Source organism: Poeciliopsis prolifica, unplaced genomic scaffold (assembly GCF_027474105.1).
Source record: "Poeciliopsis prolifica strain line A6 unplaced genomic scaffold, Auburn_PproV2 SCAFFOLD003, whole genome shotgun sequence".
Taxonomy (NCBI): Eukaryota; Metazoa; Chordata; class Actinopteri; order Cyprinodontiformes; family Poeciliidae; genus Poeciliopsis; species Poeciliopsis prolifica.
In genome coordinates this window covers 13,525,083-13,551,928 of record NW_026562378.1, presented here as the reverse complement: position 1 = coordinate 13,551,928, position 26,846 = coordinate 13,525,083, and the positions used below count along the sequence as shown (strand labels likewise).

General features: G+C 41.0%; 1 protein-coding gene and 2 long non-coding RNA genes across 3 annotated transcripts; 1 reads left to right on the top strand and 2 right to left on the bottom strand.

Annotated features, from left to right (window-relative positions):
- LOC129356085 (rootletin-like) lies at nt 1–23,473 on the top strand. Its single transcript, XM_055025699.1, has 39 exons — nt 1–255; nt 375–501; nt 1,245–1,361; nt 1,770–1,782; nt 2,012–2,024; nt 2,635–2,826; nt 3,046–3,129; nt 3,210–3,301; nt 4,384–4,549; nt 5,440–5,546; nt 5,697–5,903; nt 6,326–6,416; nt 6,502–6,588; nt 7,263–7,475; nt 7,726–7,925; nt 7,997–8,179; nt 9,381–9,525; nt 9,599–9,745; nt 10,271–10,501; nt 11,086–11,279; nt 11,397–11,524; nt 12,077–12,246; nt 12,332–12,511; nt 13,180–13,314; nt 13,986–14,129; nt 14,271–14,509; nt 14,624–14,783; nt 15,183–15,350; nt 15,421–15,844; nt 16,208–16,368; nt 16,460–16,580; nt 17,092–17,255; nt 17,462–17,677; nt 18,336–18,560; nt 18,640–18,789; nt 19,373–19,573; nt 19,650–19,781; nt 21,498–21,671; nt 22,608–23,473. The coding sequence occupies exons 1-39, from the start codon at nt 205–207 to the stop codon at nt 22,686–22,688; spliced, it is 6,033 nt and encodes a 2,010-aa protein (XP_054881674.1). The 5' UTR covers nt 1–204; the 3' UTR covers nt 22,689–23,473.
- LOC129356094 (uncharacterized) lies at nt 16,244–16,980 on the bottom strand. Its single transcript, XR_008605348.1, has 3 exons — nt 16,794–16,980; nt 16,439–16,570; nt 16,244–16,344 (listed from the first exon to the last, which is right to left on the bottom strand). It is a non-coding gene; the product is annotated as an uncharacterized LOC129356094 (long non-coding RNA).
- LOC129356100 (uncharacterized) lies at nt 18,487–19,464 on the bottom strand. The gene is made up of 3 exons (XR_008605350.1): nt 18,911–19,464; nt 18,702–18,811; nt 18,487–18,589 (listed from the first exon to the last, which is right to left on the bottom strand). It is a non-coding gene; the product is annotated as an uncharacterized LOC129356100 (long non-coding RNA).
- Nucleotides 23,474–26,846: the final 3,373 nt, after the last annotated feature.

The window sequence follows — 26,846 nt, the reverse complement described above, 5'->3', positions numbered from 1 at the left end:
GCGTCTCTGAGTCTCTGAGGAGGCGGCAGGACGGACGCGCTCCGCTCCTCTGCTGCCAAAAGCTCACCAGAAACGTGATCAGATTCAAACTTTTATCCCGTTTCTGCTGGAGAAGGCGAGGAGAAAAGGAGAGCGACCGTCGCTCTGTTTGGGAATTCATTTTGAGTTAATCCTATTTTCCTGGAGGATTTGGAGACAGCGGCGATGAGCGGTGAGGAAAACACCGACTCCAACAAGCTGGAGTCGGTGATCCAGGTGAGGCCCCTGGGATCTCACCCCAGCGCTTCCATAATGAGCTGATGGGGCAAATGGGGGCAAACGCTGTAGCTGTGGTGATCGCGTCATCAGAGCTCTTTGTTTTTCATGTGAACCAGCGGCTGGAGGAGAGCGTCCTGTCTGAGGAGAAGAGGCTGACCGTCAGGGGCCCGTCACCGGATGCGGCCCCTACATGTCTGCCGGCCAGAGTCCGAGAGATCGTCACCAAGAACCTCAACGACACCAGTGAGTCCGTCCTCATCCTCATGTGGCACAGAGCTGCAGCTGCCTGTTGTTTTAGTTATGATTAATCTGTGGCTTATTTTTATACAATATTAGAAACCAATTAAAGCATCTCGTCTGAAAGATCAGTAATTGAACCTGTTTGAATCCAACTTCAGTTATCAATCAATCTGTTGCAATTAATCAATTAAAAAATATATACAATCTACAGATTTTTCATTTAATCCCTTTTTATTCCATATTAAAAATACATTAAAAGATGCAAATAAACATATAAGTGAATTCATTTTCTTAAATGAGGAAATAAACATTGTATTGTCTAAAATACAATTCTGTTAGTTATTCTTGATCATTTGTAGCAAATCTGCAGCTAGAAAATACTCCTAACATCAACGTGTGAAAAGCTCAGGTCTTTCTGCAGAGATTAACATCAATACAGTGATGCCTGTTTATGTTTTTAATTAACACATTAATATAAAAACTAAAAACGGATTATTTTTAAATAGATTACTATGGTATAGTAATCTGGCATATATTTTCTGCAAAGTTTTGGCATAATTACTGCTCTGACTGTGTCGTTCTCTCATCAAATGGCTTTTCTAGACTCTATACTCTATTTCCCAGTTAATCGATTACTAAACTAGTTGATGATCATTTCAGTAATTGATTGATTGATTTTGATTAGCTGACTCTCATCCCTGATGTTGTCCATCTAAAACGGAGCGTTTGTTTCCGCCTGTGAGCAGCCGGGGCCATGTCCTCCGTCATGTCCGTCCAGGAGGAGAACCGGGTTCTGCAGGGAGAGCTGGCCCGGCTGGAGGACCTGCTGGCCCACAGCAGAGCCGACCGGGTGAGGACAACAAGCTGAATCTGACTGAAACTGGGCCGACGTGAGGCGGGAAAATAAACTCTCCAGAAACCCTCCAGCTGTTTGGTCTGGAGGTTTTTTGTCTTCTCGGTTTTTTGTCTTCTCGGTTTTTTGTCTTCTGGGTTTTTTGTCTTTGTGTCAGATTTGTGCGTCTCCCGGGCGACGGGGGTGGAATGAAGCGGAGTGGAATGTTGCCATAGCGCCCGTCGCCATGGGTGACTGTAAACAGGGGCTTCACAGCAGGGGGGGGAGGGGGAGGAGGGGGGAGGGGAGGGGGGAGGGGGGGATGCGGCTTGTTGACTGGATTCAGGTTGAACATTAGCAAAATTCATCAGCCTGAACAGAATCATTCCTTTACATAAAATAAATAATGTGGATGAATTGAGTAATTTCATCTACACAGTTAAATATTGTGAGTGAATTGATGGTTTTCTATTGGTTTTACGCTGCATGTGAAAATATCTGGTGCCTGAAAATGAACATTTGAAGTAACTGGAATCTCATTTTTTAATTTACATTCCTTTTTTAATTCAGAATGATTCTTTAGAGATGAAAAGGAAAAATAAACCTAAACAAAAGAAGGGAAACTGGGGATAAGTACATTTTCCATCTCTTCCTGATGTTTTCTAATTTGGATTCCTGAAGCCTCGTTGAGAGAGTGATCTTTTTCATCATAAATATAACTTCAATGATATGGTAACACATTTTTATAGATGATAAATTGTCCCAGTAATTAATGTGATTAATATATAGTTGTTTTGTTTGTATGATGGCATAAAAAAAGCAAATTTTTTCTCTCAAAATCAATGAACTTTAGTTTAACAAAGAACACTTCACACTGGAAGTGGACTATATTTTAAAATATAAAAAATGAAAAATAACTACCAAAAAGAATAAATTAAACAAAACTTAAAACCTCAGAAGACAAAAATTATAAATAAAATGTATTATGTCTCTTTAAATATTATAATTCTCTTTCAAACATACTAATAATCAGAATGGAAATGATCAAGTTCATTTTTATTTCTCATGCGATTAAGTGATTCATTTCATTTGAACCATTATCCCTCCATGTTGTGGAATAATAAAAAAATAGCCATAAATCTGAATTTATTGTAGCTTCTCAAAGCCTCAAATTAATATATGCAATCCTACAATGTTTGGTTGTATGTAACAAAATGAAGCAGGAAAACAAAGCAGACTTTCATCACGTTAGAACCATATTTAAATCAAAACCTATTTTGTTCTTGCCTCTGTCTCTCTTTCAGCTGGAGCAGGCGCTGCGGTTTGAAGCCGGGGAGGGCGACCTCGACTCGCCCGAGTCGCGCAGCCTGGCCCAGCAGAACGTGGATCTACGGCGCCGGCTGGACGAGGAGCAGGCGGCCTACAGGCGGAAACTCACTGCCTACCAGGAGGGCCAGCAGAGGCAGGCGCAGCTGGTGCAGAAGCTGCAGGCGAAGGTGGGAGCGCGCATCGCTCTAAACTCTCGCATATTGATATAAAACTCATACCAGTAGTTCGTAGAACAGGTGTGATTGTGTAGAAAAAGTTATTCACTCTTAACTCTTATTTGACTAAAGTATGTTGAGTTATGCCTGCTCTTACTTGAGTAGATAATCAGTTTAACTGAGCGGTTTTTACAATGAAGCATGATGATGATGTTGGCTCTTCTTCCTCAGGTTCTGCAGTACAAAAAGAAATGTGGCGATCTCGAGCAGATGCTGCAGGAGAAATCCTCCGAGTTGGAGAAAGGCACTCTGGGTGTAGGTGGCACTTCCTACCAAAAACCATGGAGCTGTTTTCTGTCTGCAGAGCCGTTTTCTAATTGCATCGTTAATTTCAGAGCAACAGCGAAACGTCAAACGGACGACATCGGGAAAACGCGAGCAGCAGCCTGGAGGACGCTTTGATCCGACTGGAGGAAGAGCAGCAGAGGTGGAGCGTAACCCTCAGGCTGAAACGATCAGTGATCAATCAGATCGATCACAACAAATCGATCACTGAAATAACCCTCCAATAATTTAATAATAAATAAATAGTTAATTGGTGCATACAGGCTCAAATAAGTTGTTTGATGAAATAACAACCAAATAATTCATTTAACCAAAAATTGTATTTATTGTATTTCAAACAGGTTTTTAAAAACAAGAAAATCAAATAACCAGCAGGACAGAGAAACATCTGCATATGTAACCAAGAACAAAATAATTTGTTTACCACAACTTTTCTGTTTGGCGTAGGAAGATGTAAACATTTACTTAATCCCATCTCTTACCATAATTTAATAAAATTTATTACCTACCGATTCAATAACTATCAAAAACTTGTAATTAAAACCATATTATAATATTCATGTGCCTGTTTTGCCTTTAAAAATTAAAAAATATGATTTGTCTGCACATAAGTTCTACCAAAACTTCACAAGTTACAAAGTTTTAGCTTCACCTGGTTGAAATTCTGCAAAGAAATCTCTTATTAAGCATCTTTTGCTTCCATATTATTAATCAATTGACCCAAAAAATGAACAATGTTGCAACAAATAATCAAACATTCACTAAATGATTGCACTTTATAAATATATAAAATGATTATATTCTTATTTAAAAAGGAATTTGATTGTTTATTTTTAACTTTATTGCATTTCTTAGTTTACTTAAGTGGTTAAATGAAAAATATGCAAAATTTTAAAATTTATTTCTCCAATTTTCTGACAATTTTCTGACGAGTTCTCAGGAAAATCAACTAATAAAATAACCATCACGTGATTCACATAACAATGAATCAATATTGATACTCAGATATGAATGAGTTAAAGTATAACCAGTTTCTGAGTTCAGACTTCTGCAGTTTAGTTGGGTTTGGTAATTCCCCATATTCAGCAGTTTTCATACGTTTTAACTTGCTGTCATATTAGAGCTCTGAAGTGTTTTATTGGGTCTTGGTGTGAAAAACCAACACAAACCGGGCCACTGTTGAGAAATGGGAGATGACGTCTGACCTGCTTGCGGATCCTTCAGGAGCAGCAGCCTGTCTGCGGTGAACGCGATGCTGAGGGAGCAGTTGGAGCAGGCGGGTTTGGCCAACGAGGCTCTGAGCCAGGACATCCGCAGGCTCACCGTGGACTGGACCAAAGCCCGGGAGGAGCTGGAGCAGAAGGAGTCGGACTGGAGGAGAGAGGAGGAGGTGAGACAGAATCACTGTTTGTTCAAAAGTGATTTACGTCGCAAAAATATGGAGAAACCCATCATGAACCGAGCCATGAACAGAGCGTTTGGTCAAAGGATATCAGCAAAACCACCAAGTCAATACGCATCAAATATTTTGATCAGTGATCCAGTTGTTATGGTTGAAAAGCAGCTAAACAGCTGAGGTTTAGACCTGAAGGCACTCAGTGTTTCAGCTGTTCTGCAGTTTTCTGGAAGTTTGTAGAAGCTGAATGCTGCTTCTCCATGTTTGGTTCTGGTTCTGGGCATTCAGAGCAGAACCAGAACCAGAAGACCTGAGAGGTCTGGGAGGTTGCTCAAACACTAACAGTATTTTATGATTTATCCTCTGAGACTTTACAACTGGGTGATGTTTTCTGACTTCCTGGTTTTAATCAGAACACCAGCAGCAGCGTTCTGGATCAGCTGGAGCTGATGATCAATTGTTTTTAGGAAGAACTGTGAAGACACTGTTGCAATAATCAATGAGACTAAAGAAAAACACATGGATGAGATTCTCTAGATCTTACTGAGACATCAGTCCTCTAATCCTGGAAATGTTCTTCAGGTGACAGAAGGCCGACTTTGTAACTGTCTTTATGTGGCTCTGAAGGCTCAGGTCAGAGTCCATCGCTACTCCCAGATTTCAGGCCTGATCGACGGTTTAATAACTCAGTCAAACTCATTTTTATGCCATATTTCAGCAACAAGGCAAATAACTTCACACCATAAAAACACAAAAATAAAAACAACAACTGAGAAACCAGAAACAAACATTACGTTTTGTCGAGTACCATCATCAAAATCATCAACACACATCTTAGTAAATCAGTGAAGTTGCTGAAACCTTCGTTCTTTTCCTGCCTTCAGTCTTTCCACAGCTACTTCAGCAGCGAACACGGCCGGCTGCTGAAGCTGTGGAGACAGGTGGTCGGCTTCAGGAGGCACGTCTGCGAGATGAAGAGCGCCACCGAAAGGTAGAAATAAAACCACAAACTCAACATTTCCGGGTTCTTATGATTCTTGAAATCCTTGAAAAGTTTTAAAAGTGACTGATTTCTGCATAAAGTGAATTTTACTGTGGAACAAGGATTCCAGCCCTGAGCCTTTTCTGTCTTTTCTCTCAGAGACTTGTCAGAGATGCGGTCTGAGCTGACCCGGATGTCCCACTCGGCCCGGGTGTCCTGCTCTGGCTTGTCCACGTCAGTGGACAGTCGGGCGGCGGGAGAAAAGGCTCTGAGGGTTCAGCTGGAGCAGCAGCTGAGGGAGCGAGCGGCGGAGATGATGAGCCTTCAGAGCAGAGCGGATGCAGAGAAAAGTGAGCTCAACGTCAGGTTAGTGAGCCACTAACGGGTCGGCGGTACTTCATAGAGATGGAAATACTCTCAATATTTATGTATTTTTAAAACATGTTTGTTTAATTTGTTATGAGGAGGAAATCTGTGTGCAGTGGCTTGGAGACCGAGCAACACCTTGTTGGTGTCTGGACTGACAATATCAAATGACAACTTATTTAAAAAAACCGTATTGAAACACTAAAGTTCTGTCTGCATTTACATGAGAAGTTTTAAGTTATGCTCTCTGCATTGTTTTGCAAAATGAAATATGAAAAAATATGTTATTACAATTACAAATGTTTTGACCAAAATTCAAATTTTTTAAAATTGCGATTAGTTTTTGCTTGATTGAATAATATTGAGAGACTGTGATTTGTTGCTAAAATGACCTGAACCTCTGTTTTTGCCTGAACTATCAGGTTGTCTGACGTGGTGCGAGAATGTGAGAGACTGAAGGGACAAATTGTGGAACGAGACGAAGAAATCGCCAGCCTGGCGAAGAGGCTGGAGGTGAGAGAGCGTCCCTGAGGCCGACTCGGCATCCGAGGGTTTTTCATTTTTACATTCCTGTCTCTTCTTGGTTCTTTTCCTCCAGGAGCAGAGTGGCAGCGATGAGCCTGACTCGCAGCTGATTAAAGCTCAGTCTGAGACACTGCTGGACACGCTGAGAGACATCGCTCAGGTATAAATACATATCATCTAACATTTTTCATAACAGATCTGATTCCTGTCAATTTTGTGTTTTGCTCGCTTTCTTTTCTTAAAAAGAAACTACAGAAGATAAAGAGTATTGTAAAGTATTAGGGGGAGAATTTTTGTTCAAGTGCAGGAATAAAATCAGAATATTAGCATAAAAAATCTTAAATTCATGAGAAAAAGTTGCTTTAATGAGATAAAGTCTTCTCAGGATCTTATGAGCCGAGTTCAGTCCTTGCCGTTCTTTCTTCAAAACAGACTAAATCATTTGCACAATCATTATGAATCATTTGCACAATCATTGACAATTTAATATTGTATTGTCTCTAAAACCTATATTTGATTAAAGATGCTCAACATTCCTCATTTTCATTTTTGGATAGGTTTTTGTGCAGGAATTCCCATAAAAATTACAACTTTATTTGGATTCTCATGTTATCTAAACTCTTTTATTGTATAATTGCATTCTTGTGATATTATGGTTTTATTCTCATAAAATACCCTAATATTTTGTTGTGGAGTTGAGCTGAATTCAGTGTCTGAATAATTAAATGTTGTAAATGTTTGTCAAACACAACGGCTTCACTGTGAACTATGGAAACCCATTGGGACCAAAATATCATCTTCAACAACCAAAACTCACTCCGAATGTTTCTGCAGAGCGTGTTGTCAGACGGGGAGTCGTCGTCAGAAGCCGACCAGGATCGCTCGGCGGCTCCGCTCCTGGCGCTGATCCGAGACTCCTCTGCTGAACGGTCCTCCTCTCCGTTAAAGAAGGCGGCCGCTCCGCCGGCCTCCTCGCCGTGTCCTCTGCCTGACGCCGCTCTGTCCGCTCTCCGCTCAGCAGTCGCAAACAAGACGCTGCAGCTGCAGGTGAAAACTCACTGCTAAAGATCCACAGTAAAAACAAAAACGATCAAGTTTAATGGATTTTATATTTTGATATGAAAGGATCTCGACAACTTATAAGTTATTTTTCATTATTTAAACTTCATTTATCAAATGTAATTTATTTATTTATATTAGCGATTAATTTATTCCTAAAATTGTTAACAATTATTGCACTAATTGATTCGTGGTGATTAATTCATGCCAGCACCTTCATCATTGATCTGGTTCCCAGGATGTCCGCGGCCGTCTGCTCTCTGCCCAGTCGTCCGTCCTGCAGCTTCGAAAGCAGCTTTCAGACTCCGATTCGTCCAGACGAGACTCGGAGCAGCGAAACCAAGCGCTGCAGCGAGAAAGAGACGCAGCTCAGCGCGAGAGAGAGACCGCCCAGAAAGAGAAGGACCGTCTGAAGCAGGACAGGGACGTGCTGGCCAGGTCAGGGGTCACCATCTCCTCCTCTCTGTTTCATCCTGCCGGAGTTTTAACGCCGTGATTCCCGCCTGCAGCGAGAAGGCCAAGCTGGAGCAGAGCGTCCAGGCAGCGGAGAGCGGCATCCAGATGCTGCAGATGGAGCGCGAGAAGCTGCAGCTGGCGCTGCTGGCGGCTCAGCGAGAGCGAGACGGCGAGAGGGAGGAGAAGGAGGCGGCGGCTCAGGAGAGAGACCGGGCCAGAGCCGAGACCCAGAGGATGTAAGCAGGATAATCGAACCTGAACGTTACTAATCCTCACAGTTTTACAGCAGCGAGCGACAAGACGCAGCTTAGAGCCTCAGGCACATTTTCAGACTGGAGCTGCTTCTTTAACCAGTGACGGCATCGCAGTCATGAGCTAATTAGAAGAGCCTAGCAACCGGATTAGGATTAGGGCCACTTTGAGAAAAAAACCCTAACTCTGACTTTCTGAGGAGTAAATTTCTGCCAGAAAAAAGTCAGAAATTTTGACATTAATCTCAGAAATCTTCTTGTAAACTTGAAAATTTTCTGAGCTTTAAAAGTTTAAGATATTCAAGAAAAATGTCATAAATTTTGAGGTTATTTTCACATATTCTCTGGAAAAAACATGGAAATTTTCTGAGCTCATAAAGTAGAACAATTTTGACTTTGGGGAATTTTCTGTGTTACAAAAGTAAAAACTCTATTTTTAATTTGTCATATGTCAGTTTTGTTTTTAACATATAAAGATAATCACAAAGCTGCTTCTTCCTACCTGTTGGATTTATTATTCACAGTGAAACCCTGCCCCAAATTCATTTGGCAGATTTAAGTTGTAAGGCTGGATTTGCCTGATGGTGCATAAACAATTTAAACAATTGTGATTCTGAGAAAAAAGCCAGAATTCTGAGATTATAGTGGAAATTTTAGGATTAAAATCAGAATTATATAACGTTGTTGTAGAGCCTTGTCGATAGGAAAAAAGGAGTGAATTTCTGCAACAACAAAAAAAACTTCTAGAAAAAACATGGACATTTCTGAGTTTGAAAAGTCAAATATTTGCTAGAAAAACTTTGAAATCTTTAGATGAATCTGAGAAATGTTCTAGAAAAAATTCAAAACTTTGCCAGAAAATTCTGGACTTTTGAAATTAATCAGACAATTTCTAGAAAAAAAAAAGTGTTTGAAATTTCTGAATGAATCGTTTTTATTATTTTCAAGTTTCAAAAGTTTAATTTTTTGGGGAGATTTTTTTTAATTTCAAAAGTTGCAAATCTCCATATTTTTTCTGGAAAATATCTAAGATTAAACTAAAGATATCAGAGTATTTGGCAGAAATTTCCTCCTTTTTTAATAATCTACATTGACCCTGAAATACCATCATAAAATCCTGAGATTAGTCACCCAGAGGTGCTGTCGTCCTATCTGAGCTGCATGTTGTGTGTTTTGCTGCGTTCAGACTGAAGCAGCGGGATTTGAGTGAGAGCCGAGCATCGGCTCAGAGAGGAGAGCTGTCTGCAGTGAGGGAGAGCCACCAGCAGGGGGAGGTAGAGAGGCAGCTTCTGCAGCGTGAGAAGGCCCAGCTGTCTGAGGCACTGGCTCGGGTGAGGGGGAAACATCCAGGTAGGAGAATCTCTGCATGTTTGTGTTTGTTTTGACGCGTGTTTTTCCCCGCAGGCCGAGAGCTGCGGCACGGAGCTGTCACTGCAGCTCAGCAGGCTGCAGTCCGAGGAGGCAGCGCTCAGGGACTCTTTGGCAAAGATGGGCAACATGAACGAGGCGCTGGCCCAGGACAAGGTGGATCTCAACAACTACATCCTCCAGGTGAGGGTCCCCTGCTGGGCCTTTTAGAGAATACATCATGCTTGAGTATGGCGCCCCCTACTGAACATGGAGGAAACTTTTCCCTCGCAATAAATGAGCAAAAACCCTTTGGTCCAGTTTGATTTACACTAACTGCTATATGTGTAGATTTATTACCATTCAGTGATCTACTGAACAATATGGTTCAAACTAAATTTAGTTGCAATCCTAGAAACAGCTTCTTCTTCTTCATCACTGCATCCAGCTTCTTCCTCCTAAATGATTCAAATCTAATTGGATTTTAGACAATGAAATGTTTACTTTGAGCTCAGTCATTTATCTGCACTTTTAAAATTTTAAGGGCTTAAATGGAAAATCTGCAGAATGTTCTGTCTGATTTATTGTAAGAACAATCAACAGAATAATTGACAACTAAAATAATCACAGTTCTAGTTTATAACACAAGAAGAAGAAGCAGTAAAGTTTGTGTTTGCAGTGGGTCTGTCGTTCATTGCAGCTGGGTTTCGTTGTTTATCCGTCTCTCAGCTGGAGGAGGAGAAGCGCGTCCTGCTGGCTCAGCGGCGTCAGGCGGAGCAGGAGCGGCTGACCATCAGGGACGAGCTGGTCCGTCTGGAGCAGGACCGGCTGGAGCTGGACGCCGGCCGCGTGGCGCTGCAGCAGGCGCTGCAGGACGCCGAGCAGAGCCGGGCCGGGACGGAGAGCGAGCTGCAGAGTCTCAGAGCGGAGAGGCTGCGGCTGCAGCAGAAGGTGACCCAGGTACCGAACTGGCTCTGTTATTCACAGGTCCAAACAAGCAGGAGCAGAACATCACTGTGTTTACATATTTACCAGCAATGGACCAGATCTGCTTTTCCAGACTTATGGCTTTGTTTCCTTCCTTCCTTTCTTTATCTCCATTCATTCCTTCCTTTTTTCCAATTTTCCTTTCTTTCCTTTTATTCCTTCATTTCCTTTCTGTTTTTTCTATGTTTCTTGTCATCTTCCTTCCTTTCTATTTTTTCTACCTTTCCTTTCTATCTTTTTTCCTTTCCTTCTTTGCTTCTTTTCCTTTTATGTCTTTTCTTCCTTCATTGTCTTCGTATCTTTTTGTCCTTTCCTTTCCTACCTTCCTTTGCATCCCATCTCTACTTCTTTTCTTTCTTTTTGTTCCTTCCTTTCATTGTCTTCCTGCTTTTTGCTGGTTCCACTTTTAAAGCCTGACAGACGTAGACGTATTTTCATGGTGAATTTTAATATTTTTATTCTGATGTAGAACTTTGAGGATTCTGGAGAAAGTCCAGATGTTCCCAGAGGAACATGTGGCCTTTACTTCCTGGGTTTTCCGATCTGTTTGTTGGCAGCTTTGTGCCGAGGTTGCGTCTCTGGGCTCTGAGCTGAGCCTGGCCCAAGGGGAGGGCCAGAAGAGTGAGGCGGCGCTGGAGGAGGCGGGCCGCGGTCGGGCGGACCTGGCTCGGGACAAAGCGGCTCTGGTGGTCCAGCTGACGGCGTCCGAAAGAGAAAACTCGGCGCTGTCAGAGGAACTGGCTGCTTTCAGGTCACAACTGATCCGTTATCATGTAAAAACCCTGAAGCTGCAGCTTCACCAGCTCCCCTAAAATCGATCTATTATTCGGCTTTATCACTTAATGTCTTGGTGTCTTTGCCCCTGCAGGTCTGAGCGGGAATCCCTGGAAACGGGTCTGTTTGAGGTGCAGCAGCAGCTGGCGCAGGTCGAGTCCCGCAGAGATCAGCTGGAGGCCGAGAACCAAACGCTGAGCGCCCGCTGCGAGACGGCGGCAGGTGAAAACCCAGAACAGCAGAAAACTAGCTGCATGTCTGAAACACAATCAATCAAACGGCAACAAATCAATAACAATATATATCGCTGTAGACACGTGATCAATATTGACAGATAACACGTGGCATGAAGGATCTGGTCCACCGCAGGGTTTTATGTGGCTATCTATACTCTAGACAATAATGGAACCTTAAATTTTATTTGATCAATTAAATCACGCATATTTTTTTAATGTTAATTGTAAGTTTACTGCTAAATTATGTATTAGCATTCTGTATTGCGAATCATATTTAATATCACACAAGCAAAAAATTTGAAATTAGATCAGTCATTTTCATTTTAGAAAATCACTAAAACAAACGAGAAATCCTGGAGGGACGACCACTGTGAAAAGACGCTCATTATTCTCACTGGAGACAGACTCAAATATCAGTTCATTCTGGCACAAAACCTTTTATTATCTTTGCAAAAAAAAAGTCACCAAAACACCGCAGCACCCTGGAGGGAATAACCAGTGTGAGGATGTGTGTTGTTCTCCTTTACGTGTTTTCTAGCTGAGCTGAAGCGGTTGCGCTCAGATGGTGAGATCGCCCTGGCGCAGGGGGAGAGAGAGAAACAGACTCTGGTTCAGTCCCTCAGCGCCGCGCAGCTGGAGGCTCAGCAGGCTTTACGTAAGGCCATGTCTGAGCATCAGGAGGAGGTGGAGAGGCTGGTCTCAGAAAAGGTGAGAATCCCTTCAACATGCTGGTTTTGAAGTGTAATCTACCGACGGGCTCTCAGTGTCTGCTCTGCTGACCTTTGTGCCGCAGGAAGTGGTGCGTCACAGCCTGCAGATGGAGCATGAAGCAGCTCTGAGGCGGTGCAGGCAGGAGATGGACGACCAGCAGCACAGAGCGAAGAGAGACAGAGAGGAGCTGCAGGAGGAGCTGAGGGCTCTGCAGCACGACCGAGACCAGAGTCTGCTGCAGGCCGAGACGGAGAAACAGCAGGTCCGACCCGGAGACCTGACAGCTGCTGCTTCTCACATTCACTGCACTCTTCGTCATCTGTGTCAAACTCAAGGCCCGGGGGCCAAATTTGGGTCAACATAGCTCTTTATATGGGCCTCTAAATTAATTTGGAGAGCATCTATATCACCTTTAAGATAACAATTGTGTGCTTAAATATTATCAATCAGGTCAATGCAGCTTTTATCTGTTTACTGCTAAATTACACCAATCAGTCCCACCAGTTTTCACAGAAATTGCCACTTTATTTCTCACTAATGGAAAATTACATAATGCTAATTCTCATTAGCAGGTGGCAGTTTCTCTAACCTGATGCCCAGTTAGTTTATCTATGTAACAAAAAGTCACATTTACCATCATACATGTGTGCAAATATTACAAAATTTCTTGCAAATATTTCTAAATATTTCATTTTTATTGCAAAACAATTATAAAAACAATTGTAAAATCCTGAAAGAACTGATAAATGATGTTGACTGTGCATGTAATTTTAAGCGCATATCTACAAATGTTCATAGTTTCTGAATGGGTTTAATCAATACTTTCTGACACAATCAACGCTTGAGAAAATTCTCGACCTCGATGTGGCCCAAAATAAAAGCGAGTTGCTCCAGCTGATCTAAGTGAGCTGTTGAACTGTTCCTCCACAGGCGCTCTCGCTGAAGGAGGCGGAGAAGGCGGTGTTGTGTGACAGAGTGTCCGGTCTGCAGGCGGAGCTGTCGGCTGCGGCTCTGGAGGCCGAGCGGGCGGCAAGAGAAGCAGCTCAGCTCAGAGAGCAGGAGCAGGTGATGCATTGATCTCCTACAGCTGTTTTAGTGACTAATTACCATTCATCGATTAAAAAATCTTACTTTCTGTAGATTTTTCATCGAAGTTTTTTATATAAAACACTAGAAATACATTAGAAATTTTAAATAAACAAATTCCTTTTAAAATCAGAAAATGATAATTTTCTTTCCCAAATAGCAACAACACAGCTTTGCTTTTGTGATCATTTGTCATAAGACTCCTAACATCAATGTGAAGGACTCAGGCCTTTTCTGCAACAGATCATCAATAGGTCTGATCTGTTGCTGATCTGTTGGCTATTTCTGGGTAAACTGATCAGTTTCTCAGGAGATTCTTTTGCAGAATTTGAACCGGGTGACGATAAAACTCTGCAAACTGAGGAGTTTTGGGTGGATCAAAGTTTATTCTGTTGTCTCAATTATTAAATTGTTCATGTTTTTTACAGTTTTGTCTGAATCACTGCTCTGAGTCTGTTCTTCTTTCGGCAAATTGCCTTTTTTGGAGTCTGTATAGTCCAGCTTACGATTAATCAATTAGTAAAATATTTCATGAATTGATTTGTTGCCACCAGTCCGATTAATCGTTTCAGCCCGACTGCTGTTTCAATCTAAAAGTACACAGATTAACAAATATAGTGACTGTTTTTTTGTTTTGTTTTTATCTTCAGGTCAGAGTTGGCGCTCTGACCGGTGAGCTGCTGGAGCTTCGCTCTCGGCTGGACGAGGCGACGTCGGCTCATCAGAGGGAACTCCACGGTCTGCAGGAGCTCTGCACTGACCTGCGCTCGCGAGCCGACCTCGCTCTCCAGGAGGTAAACGACGCAGCGCAGAAGAAAGCATTTTAAATACAAGACTTCGCAAAATGCTGAAAATGTTGAACACTCCTATGAGAAACCCGCAGCAACGGTCAGGTGACTGTTTGTCGTGACGATGAAGGACCATTGTTTGTCCAGTTGGAGCAGTGCAGAGCTTCTCTGTCAGCGGCGGAGGAGAGCCGAGACCAGGTGAGGCGGAGCCTGCTGGAGGCCGAACGCCGGCTGAGCCAGACTGAGGAGGCGTCGGAGAACTGCAGGAGGGATGCGACGGAGCTGCGGCGCAGCCTCGGCGACGTCACCAAGGAGAGGGACGCTCTGAGCCAGTCCAACACTCAGCTGAGAGGAGCGCTGCGCAGCGCGGAGACGGAGAGGATCAGGTGGGAGAGTGGAGACAGGTGTGTTTACAGAGGGAAAGGTGTTTTATTCTCAACGTGTGTGTGTGTGTGTGTGTGTGTGGTGTGTGTGTGTGTGTGTGTGTGTGTGTGTGTTAGTGTGAAGCGACAGTGTGAGGAGAAGGAGCAGAGGCTGGCTGTGCTGGAGGAGAACCTGTCGTCGTCTCAGAAGGAAGTGGCCGAGCTGCGCAGCTGTTTGAGAGAGGTCGAAAGGTCACGCCTGGAGGCTCGGCGGGAGCTGCAGGAGCTCCGCAGACAGGTCAGAAGATCTCCGACATAGAAATTTTATTTCATTTTGCTTCCTTGAGCAGCATTTGGTCTATTGGCTTTACAAAACAAGTTCACTACATTTTTTTGCACAAAATCATTGTTAGATAATTAGATTTTAGTCTGGCCAGTTCTGCCTGAATGACCCTTTAAGAATATTTTAGTCTTCTGTCACTTTAAATCCTAACAAACTGCTGCTGACCAAGCAGTCCTGCAATATACAGTTCAAGAAGATACTGTGCTGTTACTACGAATAAAAATATTGGACTCACAATCCAACAGATGTGCAAATGAACGTATAAAAATGTGCAAAATGTAACTTTTACATAAAGGATCTGCTTTAAAGGTTCAGATTACAGGATATTCTGTAATTATGTTTTCTTTGCTCCAGCTGAAGGTTGTAGATGCAGAGAAGGAGCAGAGAGGGAGGGAGGTGGCAGAGCTGCAGACTCGGCTGGTTCTGGAGGAGCAAAGAGAGGAGGAGCGAGGGAAGGAAGTCTTCTCCCTCAAGCAGAAGCTCACTGAAGCTGAAACAACCAGAGAGTCCATCAAGAAGGAGGTGAGGACGGTGTGTTTGCCTGCTTGTCTCTGTCCCCTCAGCGCCGTGTTAATGTTTAGCTCTGTGCCAGCTCACCCTGACCCAGAGACGTCTGACGGAGTCCGAGTCCGACTGGCGCAGCTGTGAGAGAGAGCTGACGGCTCAGCTGCAGGACGCCCGCGGCTGCGAGAAGAAGCTCCAGGACGAAGCCAAGAACTTGTCGCTGCGTGCTCAGGCCGCCCACGACGCCGCCGCTCTGTCCGGCCTGCAGCTGAGCGAGGCGCAGGGCCGGCTGGCCGCCACCGAGGCCGAGCTCACCCGGGCCGAAGCCGCCAGGAGGGACCTGGAGTTCCGGCTGAGCGGCCTCCAGTCTGCCCTGACCCGGACGCTGGGCATCGGGGCCAGCGGCAGGGGCAGCAGGGGGCGGAGCCCCGGAAGCAGCTGCACGTCACCGGGCAGCGTGTCGCGCCACCACAGCATCTCGCCGCTGCGCTCCTCACTGTCGCCATCTAAAGGTCAACAGACACCATGTTCTGGTCACTTGAGTAAAGTTTGTTGTTTTGTTAATGTGCTGAGAAATGTTCAGCATCACCACAGGAAATTACAACATGGCTGAAAAACGCATCACAATATGAACATTTCATATCAGTTGGTATTGATAATTTGAAACATATATTTCTCCATGAAAACCAAAAAAACTTTAGAGTGATCAAACTAAAGTCGGATGTAACTTAAATAATCATTTGTTGCATCATAGGTTGCAACAATACAAAACAATACAAAATAGGTCGATATACTGTAAATTTGCAGAGAATATGTTGGTTTATTTCACAAAATGTCGCAGCACAAAGTGAAGTTATCTCTGGTTGTGACTGAAGCAGAGTTTCATGGAAGCACGCCGGACAACACGCTGGGTTCTGGTGCCGTTTCTCCAGAGAGAGGCGACACGCCGCTGCCTCAGTCTGAACTGGACCCAGATTCCCTGAGAAGTGGCCTCAGAGATTTCCTCCAGGAGCTGCGAGACGCACAAAGAGAAAGGGTAGCACACCTGCAGCACAACAGCAAAACCTTATGAATTATATATATATTTTTTTTTTCTTGGAAAATACTTGGTATTGCTGCTTTTGCAGGATGACGCTCGCTGCCAGCTGGGGGTCCTGCAGCGGGAGCTGGAGGAGCTGAAGGGGGAACGCGGCTCTGCTCAGAGTCGCTTCTCTCTGCTGCAGAGCTCTTTGCAGGAGCTGCAAGAAGGTTCGAATACAAAGATAATGAAATATACGACTGCAATTAATCAATTAATCTACTGATTTATTCCAATGATTGATCACATAAAAAATTACACATTCTACAGATATTTTATTTAATCACTTAAGTATTTTTGCATAGTATTAGCAATGCATTTAAAGCTCTTTATGTGCTGTACAATGGCTGCTGGAAAAGAGAAGAGCTTTGTGGTTAATTTACTATTCAGATTGTTGGTTGTGCAGGAGGCTTTTCTTCTGCTTTTCAAACACGTAGCAGTATTTAAATGTGGTTCATGTGTAGCTGAGTTGGCCAATAGCAGCTCAATTGGGTTTAAAGAGACAGGAGTCCCAGAAACAGCTCGCTCTGAAAGGAGTTCACAATAGGCAGAACTGACCTGACTGAAACCTCATTATCTAAGAAAAATGTAATAAACATGTTTTGTGTAGACCTGACCTGTTCAAGGACGCACTGAAAAATAATGCACAGAGCTAGTTAACTCCTGCGATGTTTCATTCAGTGAAGCGTGGGCTGGATGAGCGTCTGACCACCACTCAGGTCCTGCTGCAGCAGCAGGACGAGGCGGTGAGGAGAGGAGACAGAGAGAGGAGAGCTCTCTCCGACCGGGTGAAGGAGTTGGAGCGATTGCTGCAGTCCTCAGAGGCGGATAAGAAGCACACCCAGGTACACGCTCTTCTTTACGCAATCACTCTCACAGCGAGGGATCACGGGCGACCTGCCGTCGCCATATGGCTGCACTCAACAGTGGATTTATTAAAGTGAGCTGTCAGGAGTTGAAATAACAACAGATGTCACCCTCTGCTGCCAACACCTTCCACAATGCAGCAAACCTTACCAACGTGAACTCTGTGCACCCCGCTCCTCTGCAGGATCAGCTGAACAAGCAGCGGGCCGCCGAGGTGCGCCTGGAGGCGGAGAGGAAGCGCCTGCGGGAGGCGCTAGAGGCAGCCGAGGCTCGGGCCACCAGGGTGGAGCTGGGCAGGCGCAGCCTGGAGGGGGAGCTGCAGAGACTCAAGCTGAGTCTGGGGGACCGTGAGGCCGAGAGCCAGGCGTCGCAGCAGCGCCACGACGCTCTGATCAAACAGGTCTGCAAAAAAAGAAACGCATCTGCAACTTCGAAAGCAGCTTTACAGTCCGACGCAACGCAAACGTTTTGCACCATGCATAGTTTCTCTGCAGTTTCTTTCAAAGGAGAGATGTTTTCTGTCTGATTTTTAAATGTCTCTATCAGTCCATGGATGTCTTCCCTCCATCTTTCCCTGCACATTTCCTCTTTAAATATTAAAATGGCAGATTTTTACTCATTTTCTCTACATTTATTATGCCTGACTCTTAATTCAAGTGTAATTTGTGTATTTCCACACAAACCAGATCAAAAATAATTGGTAAGGTTTTGTGTTTTTCCTCAACCTTGAGTTGTTCCTTCTTTAAAGTCAATATTGTAATTTTTTCATAATCCTGGAGCAAAACACGTTTACAGCAGAGAGACAGTTATTTCTGGAGGAGAAGAAATCCATCTTCACATTAGTATCCATGGTGTTCACTCAGGTTTCCAGCAAGCAAACCTTCATCCATAATCAGAGCTCCCTGTCTTTTCAACATATTCCCACTGCATAGCTGTTTTAATAACAGGGGGGACATGTTGATTTCAGGAAATATTAAACTAAATCAGTGACAGTTCAAGACTTTTTCAGAAAGTAAACTCGGATCCTGGATTGCTTTTGTGTCTTCTACCTGCTGCAGGTTGCAGAGCGAGAATCTCGTGTTTCCCAGCTGCAGAGGGACGTCGACAGAATGAGTCAGAACCTGCTGAAAGCTCAGGAAGGCGAATCTGCTCTTAAGGAAAAGGCCGCATCCCTCAGCCAGACCCTCCAGGAGGTCACGGCCTCCCACAGCGGCATGCAGAGCCGTCTGCTCGCCCTGCAGAAGACGCTCGGTTCGGCTGAGCAGGACAAGAGGCTCCTGCAGGTTTGTGGGTCAGATTGCAGGAAGGCCGCCTGTGAATAAAAAGTTCATTGTAATTTGATGGATGTTTTGCTTTGATTAGGAGCGTCTGGATGAAGCACGTGCAGCTCTGGCTGAAGGGAAGAGAAACATGGCTGCCCTTACTGAGCGCGTGCAGGACCTGCAGAGTGAGCTGAACCAGAGCGAGCTGCGGCGAGAAGAGCTGGAGGCCGAGCTCAGCGGCACTCAGGAGGTCAGAGAGATCAGCTGAGTTTCTGTTACAAACCAATCCTTGTTAAAATTCTCCTCATGTCAAAACAACACCACTTCAAGTTGTCCTGTTTCCATTAAATGAGAAATGAAATAAAACTCACATGTGAAAAAGCCTGTTCAGATGATAAATCATTAAAACCATGGCTGCGATGAATGTAAACACATGAAATTATATTCATAATTCAGCCGTTTTGCATCTGAGAAGACGTCGGGTGTTGGAGCATCACATCGCTTAGACTTGGGAGGAACCATTTATGGCGTGTTTTGGAGAAACTAGTTTACGGAAGAGCTATGGATTCAAGATCAAATGACGCAAAACGTTTTAAGAATAGTCCAAACCTCTAGTGGAGCCAGCTGTCCGAAATCTTACCTCTTCCTGTCGTCTCCTTTGTCATTTTCGCCAGTAGTAACATCCGGTTGTGACTCAAATGCTTTGTATGGAGCGACGTTCCTCTATCAAGCAAATTTATTTTTGTAAATTCAATTTGGACAATTTTCTGGTGGATGAAGGCGAGTGTCACGGAGTTTCTTCAGAAGAAGTAAAGTCTGTTTTCTCCTCTCAGGCTCTGCGTCAGCGATCGGCCAGCCTTGTGGAGGCTCAGCGGAGCGCCCAGCTGGTCCAGACGGAGCGGGCCGTCCTAGAGGAGCGGCTGCGCGCGCTACAGAGAGCGGTGGCTCTGCTGGAGACGGAGAAGAAGGACGCAGAGCGGCAGGCGGTGAGGCTGGAGAAAGACAGGAACGCTCTGAGGAACACCCTGGATAAGGCAAGTCCCGGTTCATTTCCTCTACAAAGCTGAAGTCGTGGTGTTCGTTTCTTAAACTAAACCTGGACCACGGCAGGTCGAACGTCAAAAGCTGAAGTCCGAGGAGGACAGCATGCGGCTTTCTGCTGAGAGGAGCCGTCTGGATCGCTCGCTGAACACGGCAGAGCAGGAACTTCAGGAGGCGCAGCAGCAAATACTGATGCTTCAGGTGAGGATGAGGCGCAAAACAGATTCATCAGAAATGAAACCAGTAAGCAGAATAAAGCTTCACCAGACTACTGCTTAGCAATGACTGCAGGAGGGAAGGCTGGGTGACTTGGCATAGATATTAAATCTCTAATATTTGTCATACCAGAGTCAATTTATGTTTTTTAATTAATTTTGTTTTTCATGCTTCCTTTTCTTAATAAGAAATTACAAATGACAGGAAATATTTTGGCTTTTATTTCAATCAATTCTTCTGTGATGTGTATTATGGGGTATTAAGGCCAGGTGACAAGAAATGTAGTCTAATTATTACAAGAACACAGTCATAATATTATCAGAGTAAAGACACAACTTTAACAAAAGTCTTAAAATTACAAGAAAAAGTTGTTTTAATGACAAAAAAGCTTGTGTAATTTTTTTGTGCTGAAGTTCTCATAAAGTAACCACTTCATTCTCCTGATATTATTACTTTATTCTCATAATTAAAGAAGAAAAAAAATCTGCTGATCTTCTAAAGATTCAAAGTAAACTGAAGCTGTGAAACATGCTTGTGAAACAAGATGGCCGCCCACGGCGTGCTAACGTCACTCTGAATTATCAAAACTCAAAAGTGCATTGGTAGAAAAAAAATCCAGATTTTCTAAAAATTCAATCTTCACAAAACATATGATTAATTGATCAAATTGATTTATCTCACAGCTCTAGTGGAAATCTCAGCTGGCTAAAGAAAAACAAACACATGTTCGACATTAAGAAAAATCTGCATTCTTACATCGGCTTTTTATACTTGTGTGGCGTATAATTATCCACTCACAATTTGCTGTGAAAAAGCAGGAAAAGAAGAGATTCAATGTCCCCTCTAAGCAGACATCTGAGATCAATGTTACCCACGTTTAATAAGAAAGACTTGTTTTTCCTTGCAGTGTGCAAAAAAACGTTTTTAAATTTTCCATACACTGAGTTTAATTCCTGTCATTTTTAGGTCATATTAACTATTTTTTAAACCCGCCACAGAAAGGCCACAAACAAGTGAACGGGAACAAAACTGCAGGAAGTTTTAGTGGAATTCAGAATCTATTAAGTTGTTGATTTCAAGGAGATTTAGTGCTTCAGACATTTCCTTGTTTACTCAAATGTTTCCCAGGCTGCAGAAATGGGAAAACAACAGCAGTTAAAGGAACCTCAAAAAGACAATTAGTATTGCATTTTTGTTTATTCCTGGAATCAAAAAACTTTCTTTGTGGTGGGGGAAAGAGAAAATTTAATGACAGTAGATCCTGCACAATTCAAATGAAAACAAGCAAACAATTAGTTAGAAACAATGAAAGTGTTTCCTTGTGGATTCCTTGTGGCAAAACATTTTATTTTGTTTTATTATCAAAGAATTAAGACATCAGTTTGATGTGACAAAAACTAACTTTTGAGCAATGAATTCATTGCATCAGTCAACCTCACTTTATGATGAAATAATAATTTAATTTGTACATTTTGGATGTTTTTATGCTTCCATTTGGATCTAAGATGCTTCTTTAAAAATCCCAGATGTTTAAAAACACTGAGTTGTTGTTTGGCAATAAGTTAATGTTATTTTGTGTCTGGAAAATGAGCTGTTTCAATTAAAACACGCCGTGCGTATTAGTTGGATCATTAAATGGACGTCGTGTCTGCTGCCTTCTTGCCTCCTCATCGCCCTCCCTGTGCGTTTCCTCCGGAGCAGACTCAGCTGGTTGACATGGAGCACTCACACAGCCTGTGTGAGAGTTTGGCGCAGCAGCGTGACGAGGTCCAGCGGGAGGCCGAGAAGATGAGGAGCAGTCTCCGGGACGTGGAGCGGACGCTGGGCACCAGGGAGCGAGCTCACCGCCACCGGGTCAAAGGCCTGGAGGAGCAGGTGGGCCAGGCCGTCTGCATTGTTTTCCATAGAAAATAATTGTTTTGTTTGCAAATATATATGCAGGACCCACAAACGCACAGCAGCTGCTTCTCCATAAATAAAAAAAATACACAGTCCAACACAGTTTAAAAAGAAACATAACAGATGTCTAATGGGCTGAACCAGCCTCAGTAAAGCTGGGTAAAGATTATGTCGTAAAACCTAACGGATCCTCAATGTTCCTGCTTTGTAAACTTTCTGCCACCTTCAGCTGCGCTGCTGTTTCCAGACACTTGAAACCCAGAAATATAAAACCTGTTTCAGAACTGTTGTGGAAATCTCACATTATCTGTAAGCGTTGCCACAGAACCAGTCATTGATCAGATTCATCAAGTAACGGCGACACGAAATGCTTCCCAGTTTGAACTTTGACTCTTTAAAAACTGCAGAAGATGACTAAAACATGGTCTAATAAATTAGCTGCAGTTGGAAACTTTAAGCTAGAAAGTCAACAAAAGTAGGAAATAATTCACTCACTGATCAACTTTTCAGGTTGTAAACAACACAGACGCCATGAGAATTAATTATCAGGATTATTAAACCCAAAACCACTTATTTCTTACACTTTAAAATGATGCACTACTTTGTGGCAACATTGACTATTGTGGATGTAACATAATGCATTGTGGGAAGTATCACATTGCCAAGCACTTTATTTGTATCTCAAACTCTTTTCTAGGTACTTTATCTAGTCATACTTTACGTTATCAAGGAATTTCAGTCTTTTATTTTTGTTTAAATGCGTTAAAGTCTTATAAAGATGCTGTTTAATCATAATGGAGTCTGTAAAAGCTGCCCTCTCTTTCCTGTCTCCCACTCCAGGTTGGATTACAGATTATAGTCATGTGATTAGTAATTCAGATTAAAATGTAACATCTTTGTTCCTCACTTCAGGTCTCCACTCTGAAGGAGCAGCTGCAGCAGGAGATCAGGCGCCGGCAGCCGTCTCTCCCGGCGTCGCTGCTGTCCAAATGAGACGCAGCTCAGAGGAAGAAACTGATTCAGGGAAAACCATCAGTGTAAAAACTCCAACTCAAATTAATCTGTACTGTGACCCTACACGCAGCTTATTGTGGCTGTGAAAATCGTTTTTGATTCTTAGAGCAGTAACCAACAACCAAATGAAGCACAAACATGTGAAAATGCCTTTAAACCTCCAGCAACCCATTAATTGCTCCTTAAACATCTGGAATCGGTCCTGGCTGCACATCTTCTCTAACTTTCTGCTGGTTTTCATGAAAAAATTCAAATCATTACATGATTTCTCTGCTGAGTTTGGACATTGTGCAGGATTAAAATTTTGGACATTATTTACAACAATCACAGGACAAAGAATATGTATTTAAAGCACCATTAAGTGAAGTGCACTGTTTGTTCTCTTAGAGACAGATTTAATTAGTTATCTAATGTCAGATAAAACCATATTTTATAACTGAAATCTGATTTTTATTACATTATTTTTTTAGGAGTCGGTATTATTGTCAATGTGTAGTTTTTTTTCTTGCTGTACGAACACTGACTGACTGACGAAGAACACATTTGAGTTTAGATAAACATGAAAGCCATAAATGTAGGAGTGGCAGCATCATGCTGTGGGAATGATTTTTATCACAGGTCAAGATTAACAGGGTTTCTCTTTTAGCTATTTGTAACTAGCATCATCTTTGTTAGGATAAATAAAATAAGTATCTTAATACTTTACATTAGTACAGAAGATAACAATTAATAATTTACAATAAAAGGTGAATTTGTACTTCTGACAGTTTGTATTTTATTGCATCTTTCACACAAACTACTGAACTACGCGCAGGATCCCTATCCAGTCTTTAAATGTCTGAATTTTTTTTCAGTACAGGATCTGGACAAATATAGAAAAATGAAAATTGGGAATCGAATATGTCTAGAGCACAAAAGTATCATTATATCCAGTGGATGCAGTGATGTGATTCTCATATTTGACATTCTTTTATTTAGCAGTTATTCAGCCTGGGAAGACCTGGGTTGTTGATGTACAAAATGAAAACACATTTTTTCTTTTAAAAGGATTATTTACAACTTGTTTGGCCTCTACGAAGCCCAATAAAGGGGCATGGGAGAATTAGTCATTTTTGTGTTCTCTAGCAATGATGTACTGATCAGTACTTGCAACAGAATTTAATACTGCAAGCCTTTTTTACGGTTGCGTTTCTGCTATAATATAAGGCATTTGCATGGTATAAGTATGGTGGCCCTTAAGTGCAAAGCGCTACAGAAAGTTGAAAGCACAATTACAAATAACTAAAGCGTTAAATTAACAAAAACACTACAACATTAATGAAAACACTACAACATTAACAAAAACACTACAACATGAACAGAAAAACTCTACAACATGAAAGAAAACACAACAACAATAAGGAAAAACTACAACATCAAGGAAAACACTACAACATGAATAAAAAGACTACAACATGAATAAAAAACACTACAACGAACAAAAACACTACAACATGAACGAAGACACTACAATATCAACAAAAACACTACAACATTAAGGAAAACAATATAACATTAACAAAAAACTACAACATGAAGGAAAACATTACAACATTAAGGAAAACACTACAACATTAAGAAAAACATTACAACATTAAGAAAAACAATACAAAATTAAGAAAAACAATACATTAAGAAAAACAATACAACATTAAGAAAAACATTACAACATTAAGAAAAACACTACATTAACAAAACATTAAAACATGATAGAAAACAATACATTAAGAAAAACAATACAACATGAACGAAAACACTACAAGATTAATGAAAACACTACAACATTCAGAAAAACAATACAACATTAAGGAAAACACGACAACATTAAGGAAAACAATAAAACATGAACGAAAACACTACAAAATTAAGGAAAACACTACAAGATTAATGAAAACAATACAACATTAACAAAAACACTACAACATGATGGAAAACAATACATTAAGGAAAACAATACAACATGAACGAAAACACTACAACATTAAGGAAAACAATACAACATTAAGAAAAACACTACAACATTAAGAAAAACACTACAAGATTATGGAAAACAATAGAACATGAAGAAAAAAAATACCACTTTAAAAAAAATCTACAACATGATGGAAAACAATACGATATTAAGAAAAACACTATGACATTATGAAAATAATGCAACATGAACTAAAACACTACAACATTAACAAAAAAACTACAACATTAAGGAAAACAATCCAGCAATTAAAAAAACACTACAACATTAAGAAAAACAATACAACATTAACAAAAAACTACAACATGAACAAAAACACTAAAATATTTACAAAAACACTACAACATGAACGACAACAATACAAGATTACGGAAAACAATGAAACATTAAGAAAAACACTAAGGAAAACAATACAACATTAAGAAAAACACTACATTAACAAAAACACTACAACATGATGGAAAACAATACATTAAGAAAAACAATACAACATGAACAAAAACAATACAAGATTAAGGAAAACAATACAACATTAAGGAAAACCATACAACATTAAGAAAAACAATACAACATGAAGAAAAACAATACAACATTAAGGAAAACTCTACATTAACAAAAACACTACAACATGATGGAAAACAATACATTAAGAAAAACAATACAACATGAAATAAAACACTACAAGATTAATGAAAACACTACAACATGAAGGAAAACAATACAACAGTAAGAAAAACACTACATTAAGGAAAACACTACAACATTAAGGAAAACACTACAACATTAAGGAAAACACTACAACATTAAGGAAAACAATACAACATTAAAGAAAAAAATACCACTTCAAAAAAAAACTACAACATGATTGAAAACAATACGATATTAAGAAAAACACTATGACATTACGAAAATAATGCAACATGAACTAAAACACTACAACATTAACAAAAAAACTACAACATTAAGAAAAACAATACCACATTAACAAAAAACTACAACATGAACGACAACAATACAAGATTACGGAAAACAATGAAACATTAAGAAAAACACTAAGGAAAACAATACAACATTAAAAAAACTACATTAAGTAAAACACTACAACATGATTGAAAACAATACAACATGAACAAAAACACTACAACATCAACAAAAACACTACAACATTAAGGAAAACCATACAACATTAAGAAAAAACTACAACATGAAGGAAAACACTACAACATTAACAAAAACACTACAACATTAAGGAAAACAATACAACATTAAGAAAAACACTACATTAACAAAAACACTACAACATGATGGAAAACAATACATTAAGAAAAACAATACAACATGAACAAAAACACTACAAGATTAATGAAAACACTACAACATTAAGGAAAACAATACAACATTAAGGAAAACACTACAACATTAAGGAAAACAATACAACATTAACAAAAACACTACAACATGAAGGAAAATAATACAACATTAACAAAAACACTACAACATTAAGAAAAACAATACAAATTAAGAAAAACACTACAACATTAAGGAAAACACTACAACATTAACAAAAAAACTACAACATTAAGAAAAACAATACCACATTAACAAAAAACTACAACATGAACAAAAACACTAAAATATTTATTAAAACACTACAACATGAACGACAACAATACAAGATTACGGAAAACAATGAAACATTAAGAAAAACACTAAGGAAAACAATACAACATTAAAAAAACACTACAACATTAAGGAAAACAATACAACATTAAGAAAAACAATACAACATTAAGAAAAACACTACAACATGAAGAAAAACAATACAACATTAAGGAAAACAATACAACATTAAGGAAAACACTACAACATTAAGGAAAACACTACAACATTAAGGAAAACACTACAACATGAAGGAAAACAATACAACAGTAAGAAAAACACTACATTAAGGAAAACACTACAACATTAAGGAAAACACTACAACATGAAGGAAAACAATACAACAGTAAGAAAAACAATACAACATTAAGGAAAACACTACAACATTAAGGAAAACACTACAACATTAAGGAAAACACTACAACATTAAGGAAAACACTACAACATTAAGAAAAACACTACAACAT

Coding starts and splice junctions, on each gene's coding strand:
- LOC129356085 (XM_055025699.1), top strand. CDS start 205: ATGAGCGGTGAGGAAAACACCGACTCCAACAAGCTGGAGTCGGTGATC. Junction 10,502..11,085: donor TGCAGCAGAAGGTGACCCAG/GTACCGAACTGG, acceptor GTTTGTTGGCAG/CTTTGTGCCGAGGTTGCGTC. Junction 18,561..18,639: donor AGGACAAGAGGCTCCTGCAG/GTTTGTGGGTCA, acceptor TGCTTTGATTAG/GAGCGTCTGGATGAAGCACG.